General features: G+C 32.4%; 1 protein-coding gene across 1 annotated transcript; it reads right to left on the reverse strand.

Annotated features, from left to right (window-relative positions):
* Nucleotides 1-1,778: 1,778 nt before the first annotated feature.
* Nucleotides 1,779-5,837, reverse strand: LOC105791100 (probable arabinosyltransferase ARAD1). Its single transcript, XM_012619008.2, has 3 exons — nt 5,678-5,837; nt 4,071-5,445; nt 1,779-2,411 (listed from the first exon to the last, which is right to left on the reverse strand). Exons 2-3 carry the CDS (start codon nt 5,049-5,051, stop codon nt 1,899-1,901), a joined length of 1,494 nt encoding a protein of 497 aa, XP_012474462.1. The 5' UTR covers nt 5,052-5,445; nt 5,678-5,837; the 3' UTR covers nt 1,779-1,898.
* Nucleotides 5,838-8,282: the final 2,445 nt, after the last annotated feature.

Below are 8,282 nucleotides of genomic sequence, written 5' to 3' on the forward strand. Positions count from 1 at the left end.
AGGATCCTATTGGTCTACACAAATAGGCTTAGGCATGTTCATATTAAACATCGAGTTCACCTTGAGGCTTGTTGCTGTCTTTGATTTGTAAGCCCCTCGGCTTACTCGCTTTAGAACTCTGAAAGGGTCATTGTGTCTTTGCCAAGGAAATGGTAAGTCAAAATGTAAAACACTACCAAAGTGTTTGAAATGTACCTCGCTCGTTGCATTTACTCGTCTCGTTTGTCCAGTTTGCATCATTATTTTACCCCCAAAGTTTGATGCACAACTCACCTCTTTTTTAGGTGGTAGCCCCTCTAATGACTCAACAGGCTTCATATCAGTTTTCTGCCCCTCTAGCATTTCCAAAGGGGTCCGCATAACACTCACGTCTATCAAGTCAATATTCCTCCTATATAGAATATCCTTAGCTAGTTGGATTGTCGACAATACCTTCGTCATGCACTTCATGTCTCGACTCACCGGCACAACGCATTGTGGTTGTTGAGTATCCAGGATGCATATACAGTTGGCAAAAGGAACCAAAAGAGCATTAATCCAATCAAAGAAATTCAAGCCTAGAACAAAATCGTAATTATCCAAGTGGATTACCTCGAAATCTTCCTTCTCTTTCCATTGACCGATCTATAGCTCAACTCCTTGTGCTACTCCCACAGTCGGGACCTCTTTGGAATTCATAGTTTGGATCTTCTTAGTTTATTCACTCACTGAGAGACCAAGTTTACCCACGGCTTTCTCCAATATGAACAGGTCTAATGCCCCCGTATCAATAAGAGCACTTTCCTTTGGCCTGCAATGTTGATATCTACATACATCAACCCTTTTTACTTGCGATCCCTCTTTGCTTTGAATGTGCTAAAAGCTTTATAGGCTGACATGTGGCTTCCAATTAATCAAATTTTAGCTTTTGCCCCTAGACTATTTTGAAACTTGAGATTTAATCTATATACTTTAGTTTTTTTTTTTTACATAAATTGGCCCTTCTACTTTTATAATGTCATTAGTAAGTCTAAATAGTTAATATCGCTAATTTCAATCAAAATGTTGGCGTTGATTTTCCTTGAGAATACTATTTTAATAGAAAAAATATTTTATCAAGATAAGTTCATATGAGTGCTTTTAAGAAAAATTCTAATAAATATTTTCAATGTTATTTTTATTGTTACATTATTACCACGTGATGTTTTTTTAAAAATTCAAAATATCACACAAAAGATTAATAAAATTTTTAATGGTGGTAACAATTGAACTTGAATTTTAAATCCAAAAGTGGAGGAACTAAATTTTAAAAATAAAAATAAAAGGACTAAATTTAAAATGTACGAAATATATAAGAACTTGGAGCATATTTTAATCTTCAAATTATTAGTTTATAATTTTAGAAAAACAAATAATCATTTTATATAAAAGGAATGTCGAACTCCTTTATTAACACTCGAATGCATTGTGCTACTTTTTTTACATTATAGAAAAATAATTAAATTTTGATTTTGATTTTTCTATTGTGCTTAAATTTAATTAGTATTTTCAATATTTTTTATTATTATATGATTATTAAGTAAACATTTCTTTTAATTTTAAAATATCACACTAAATATTTTAATAAAGGAATTTTAACGATGTAACTAGACCTAATTTTTATTTCCATGTTCATGAAAGGTTAAATTAAATTTCAAATGTTCAATGTGTATAGAAACATAATATTTTAACCTATAATTTTTATCCTATAATTTAACACAAACAAATAGGTATATTCCATTTTTAGCATAGATCAGAGATCAACAAAACCATGTTTTTTTTTTTCATTTTAATGTTTAAAAAAAATGTACAACAAGCTGTAAATCTGTTGATCTCCATAGAATGGAAGGTTACATCATCTCAACCTTTCGAGTCGTTGCTTATTTTATCCGCTCCGATCTGCGATATCTATTCTCCCTATGAGTTTTTAATTGTACCATAGGGACCTTACGTGCAACCGCCTCCCAAATCATATCCACCGCATCGCAAAGCTGGGACGGGTACTGATACTGAAAGTGCCGAACGGTTTCCTTCAATTTTTCCCACATCTTGGTCCACTGGTCTCTCGATATTCCTCTGAGAAGGTTCAGTAGATATCCCTTCTTCACAGCATCCGATGCACGAACGAAAATGCAAATTTCCGAGTAGTCGATGACATCTTCAAATGGTAGCTCAATCTCATCACTTACAATCACAGGAACACAATGGCTGACAATAGCATCAAAAAGACGGTTCGAAGAAGGTGTATCACCAGCAATGTTGAGGCAGAATTTGGATGACGCCATCCCATGCCCAGCCTGGTTGACTCCATTCCCTTGAATTGTGCCGAATGTAAAGTGTACATCTTTCTCGTCTTTGAGAAGGTAATAAAGTTCTTGCCGAATCGCACCTCCCTGAATAAAAATTTCAAGCCAGAAATTATACATGTAGAGGGAGATCTAACATGGCACATTTCTATATGAAGTTCAGATTCCAATTCTTTAAACTACAATTGTTACTTCAAGTTTAACATCACAGAACAGACAGGAAAAATGTTATGGCATCAGAGTACATATTGAAAAGAACCATGGGGGTGTTATTCCCTCTTCTCTAATCTGCACTTGAAATAAGATATATATGCACATGCACATGCACATACACATCTACATTTACATATGTACACATACCACAGTCTTCTGCTCCATATCACTTTCCTTTGTGCCACATCATGAATGGAACTTTTTCCTTAAATTACCATGAAGAAAGAAATTACAATTTCATCTACGAGTGCTTAAATGACGATATTTAAATATTTTCCAAGACACTTGTTAAACCTATGAATATGACACTTATATTAAACTTATGCACATAAAAGTTTTCGGGGAACAACTAAACTTGGAACCTTCTTTCGGAGAAAAGAAGTGCGTACTAATTAATATATTACTTCTCCTGAAACTGTAATGAAAAGCAGTGTTGTCAAGATGCGTGCTTAGGCGTGCCTGTGCCTTAGCACTAGACAACAAAAGCGCCTCATACCCTTTCAGACAAGACCCATTTGATCAAGTGCATGCCTGATTTACCCAGGCATGCTTTTTTGCAAGGCAATAGGCATAAAAATAAAAAAGCCCACCTGATTGAAGTTCTTTTTAGTTTCTTTTATTTTTCACCTTTTTTTTTTCTTTTCATTAAATATACTTTTATCAGTAAGAAAGGGATAGCAAGGAAATCTACTTCTCAATATTTGTGTATTCAACTATAGACATGGACCATAAGGAAATCACGCATATTGACTAATAACAATAGATATAGCACAGGACAAGGGTTCTTTTTATGCCTTGTGACTGAGACAAAACAAGGGTTCTAGCGCCTAGAGTGCGCAGTGCGCCCTTGATAATATTGATAAAATACTGGCAGTAACTGCAGTCATGGAGCACCCTGTCTGAAACTAACGTTATTGAAGGCACAAAGGAAGATCATTTAAGTTGGAAGATAATGCTGCTCTATCTGGTTTAGGATACCCTTCCTACAATAACCTAATCTTCCAAGAATCATGAGCATAGTGCTTGATCCAACTGACTGCACTTCCTTCCACAAAACCCAATCACTCCTCTCTGCCCTTTCCCTAATTTATTTTCCTTTGTGTCACCAGCAAAGAGTGCTTGAAAACCGAAGAAAATCTCTACACCTAGTACCTTCATTTAGTCATCTAAGCCTACATGCATAGTCACCTTAAAAATGGGCTATGGCTACAATACAAGATGGTTTTGAAGGTTACTGAGAAAAAAAAAAGGAAAAATAATCATCTATCTCCGAACAAATCATAGAACCTAGAAGAAAATTAGCATACTGAGAACTTCAAGTTACTTTAAAGTGATAAAAGCATAATACACGTACCAAAATTAACCTATTGGCCTTTGAATTTTACATTGCTCAACAATCACTTAAGAAGTTAAATGTGCCTCAAGACTACTTTCATGTGTCCATGTACATAGTAGCAGTTTCCATCATAAGTCAACACGACAAAAAGCAACAAACATGTAGATAATTCAATTCATAAAGGGAAGGAAACTTACATCTTTCCTGTATATAGCTCCTTGGAAAAAGACTAATATTGGGCGTTTGTCAAATGGAGCTGAATCAGCACTCGGAATCGTCCTCACGACATGCCTATAAGGAGCAATTATATCCTTCTCAATGTTTGCTATTTCAGAAGGGTATCTCCCGAAATCTGCAAGCACAAACATTGCAGAGCCAAGTTTCCCTCTTGCATCCAACATGCTATTTGGATGGTGAGCCACAATTACATGGTCCTTCCCCCCAAATCGCTTCCATTCATTCTGCGCAGTCAGGAACTTAACTAATTTATTCTGCAACATTTTATTAACACTAACTTTCTCCTTTCCTCGAAGCTTGGAATGCCGATTGTAACTAAGAGATGCAAAGAATGGCACAAAAATTATGTCTGCTTGACTCGAGTTTGTGACTCTGATTGCAGCGCAAGGTCTGACCACATTCGGTGTGTTCGAAGATAGAAGATCTAGGGTAAGCCAGTACTCGATGCTATGTTGCAGATTCAACCCTCCAGGGTATGACGGAATTCTACTCGGATCGTTTACCTCAGGCCACACTTGATTCAATTTTCCTTTCCAACCCAGCAATCCAAAGTGAAATTCAGAAGGCAGGTCATACATATATACCCTTAAAAGGGCCTGATTGGTGTCACAGGACTCAATAGTTGGGTGCCGGTAAGCGCACATTTTCTTCCTGTAACCGGACTTATGACAACTAGAATCCCCACTTCTTACCAGTTTTTGAGCATCAACTTTTGAAGACTCAGATGAGAAGAAGGGTAACTTTAGCTCATTTTTGACATTTGATTTCAAGTAAACCGTGCCATTGACAAGAATTAATTTGAAAACAGAGTGAGGTATAAGAGATGAATTGCCAAATTGCAGAAGGAACACAGAAGAAAGGATCAAAAGAAACATGGAAATGGTTATTATACAGAAAAGAAACCTTGAGGGAAAGATGCCTTTTTCAGACATTGATAACATCTAGAAGAACCAAGCTATCTAATAAATTAAAAAAAAAAACCCAAAACGGCAACCAATTATACACTTATTGCTCTTGGTCAGCACAAAATTGGGGGCTAAGCCCGAAACCCGATTTCTTTGTTTAAAACCCTAAAGGGTGAGTTGATGGAAGCTTTTTTTTTTCATGAAAATTTCAAGTACCAAAAAGATCAGCTTTCTTGACACATCCTAAGCCACCAATCCGAGGAAAAATATTCCTTTCCCCTAAAGTTTTTTACAGATTATGTTCTTTATGTACTTATTAAATGCACAAAATCTCGTAACTTTCAGATTTCAGAGAAGAAAAAAAGAAGAAGAAAAAACCCATAAGCTTCTTCACTCTTTGGATTCCTCCTCAATGAAAAATACCATTAATCTGCAACACGCCAATAAGGGAAGAAAAAAATTATCAAATATGAGCAGCTAAAACTTCAAAAGAAGATCCCAGAAAACAAAAATACTAAAAACTATTTAAAAGAAACCAAAAAAAAAAAGTAAACTTGCATGAAGAAAATCAGAAGTTTATCATCTGGGCATGGAAGTTAGATAATTTGCAGAAATGGGTAGCCGGCAAATTGCAAGAAAAATGAAAAAGAAAAAAGAGGTACCTTAGAGGGATGAATGGTTCTTTTGGGAAACTGTGTAAAGAAACCGAGTGTAAGGGGAAGGCAATGGTGTTTAACTAAAACAGTTAATTTACTACCTTTTACTCAGCAGATTTTAAGATTTGTTGCTGAAGTTAACTGCCATAATTATACATAGTTAAGAAAATAGTGTCGTATGGTAAATACATTTGTAGCTGTCAACGACTTAGATGGAAACAGAGAAGAAACAGAAGAGGAATCACAACACTTTCTTTGTCTGTGTTTGTCTTTTTTATTTCTTTTATTATATTTACGATAAAGGGTAAATTTGTTACCATTTTTAGGTCAATCTTTATTATTAGTCCAACACTATACATAAGTTTTAGATTTAGTATTAATTATATTTTTTTAATTTTAAATTCTAATCCTGACTTAAATAATAACAATTAAATTTATTAGGTCAAAATTTAGTATTAGTTGTATATTATGCATAAATTATGGGCTTAATTTTTATTATTTAATTTAATAATTTGTAATAGAGTTGAGAAAAAATCAACAAATAAAAACAGACAAAAATAAAGTATTTGGAAGATTTATAAAATACAAGTTTACCTAATTGAATATTTTTTATTTGCATTACATCAAAATAATTTTTCATGACGTTTTAAAATGACACAAAATATCACAAAAATCAAATTTTAAATTTTGTACAATTTTAAATGTCACAAAATGTTTATTTATTTTGTGATATTTAAAAGTTGCGAAAAATTGAACTAAAAACATCACCAAGGAAATATTTCTTGTTATCTTTTAGATCTAAAGTAACGATATAGTTTAAAAGCATTAGGAAGTGAGTATTTTAGTTACTTTTATTCGTTAGATTTAAAGTATGGATATAATTACAATAAAAGTGACAAAATGGGGTATTTTTAGTTATTTTTATTTTGGTTTAAATATTTCGAAGGTTCTGAACTCTTTTGAAATTTAAAATTTAGTTTCTATATTTTACTATATTTTAAATTTGAGACATTGAGTCTCTATACTTTTTATTTAAAATTTTGGTTTCTTCATCTAATTTTTTCGTTGAAGTTAACGATGTCAAAGGAAAAATAACTTTTTAGCCTTTAACATTTACAATTTTTGTCAATTTGGTCATTACCCTTTAAAAGTACATTTTTATATTTTAAATAAAAATTTATAATTTTAAAAAATAAAAATTATGAAAAAATAAAAACTCTTTAAAATTCAAAAATAAAAATAAAAATAAAATGATTTTAGAAATATAAAAATCCAAAATTCAATGTTATCTAAATTGAACTTGTAGCACCTTGAAAATTTTCCCATATTCCATATGAGACAGTTTTGATAATTTTAACCATAGGCAATGGTGAAGCCAAAATATTTTTTTAGGGGCGAAATTAAATTGTATATTTTTACAATAATAAAAATGTAACTTCACCATTTTAATATCTACATCTTTATAAATTTTAAAGGATTAAATCAATTTTTAATCATTTTTAGGCGACAAAGTGCAATATTACCTTTACTAATTTAAATTTTTATAAATTTTAAAGGGGCCTAAATGGAAAAGTTTCCATTTTAGAGGGGGCCGAAGCCCTGCCAGCCCCCTAGCTACGCCCCTGTCTATAGACCGAATGAGAAAATTTTATTTTTTAATGGATCTAATTATTTTTGGGATTTTAGAGAGTCGTTAGAAATCATGTAGGCTATTCTTAGAGTTTCAAGCCTAATCAAGTAAAATTACGAGTTAAGGGCTAAAAGGGTAATTTTGTCCCTAAGAGTATTTTAGTTATTGGAATTGTTATTAAACATTAGTTTTTGAAGGTATGAGTGGAAATGAGATGATATTTATGGTATTAGAAAAAAAATCATATTTTAGCTTATTCTAGCCTCATGTTATTGATATGTTGACCTTTGACCAATATTTATATTTTAAAACTGGTATAAAAATCATCTTCTACCGATCGGCCAATTTAAGAGACAAAAGAAAACTCTCATTTTTCTTCCATCTCATTTCCATCACTTCTACTCACTTTCTCTTTAAACCCACCAATTTTCTTTCATTTTCTTACAACATTTCTCCATAAAAACTATATGTGAATCTCATTTCATTTCACCATTTCCACCATCTTCACCTAGACTTATGAGAAAAGAGGAAGAAATTATATTAGTGTGAGAAGTTGAGATTTTGCTAAGGGTTCTTCCTATTTTGCATTTTAGCATATTATTTCATATTTATATACCATGAAAAAGTTGTTAAGCCATTTAATGGCTATTAAATGTGGAGGTTATGATTTTAATTATGGGAATTTGTGATGTTTTATAATTATTAAAGATAAAAAGTTGTTAGAGAAGGTCAGAAAGGAGAGAGAAACTATTAAAGTAAAAGCTAATGGAAATGTCACTTTCTTATTTTGTTGACTATGAAGGTAGGTTAACAAGAACTTAATACATTTACTTGCTTATATATGTATTAATTTGTGTTTTGTTATTATTTAATATATATGTGGGTGTTAAACATTCTCAAAGATCATGTAAGCTATGTGATATGTCATGTAAGCTATGTGATATGTTATGGTTATTGTGATATACATGACATGGGTAATGA

The sequence above is a fragment of the Gossypium raimondii genome, chromosome 8 (assembly GCF_025698545.1).
Source record: "Gossypium raimondii isolate GPD5lz chromosome 8, ASM2569854v1, whole genome shotgun sequence".
Classification (NCBI taxonomy): Eukaryota; Viridiplantae; Streptophyta; class Magnoliopsida; order Malvales; family Malvaceae; genus Gossypium; species Gossypium raimondii.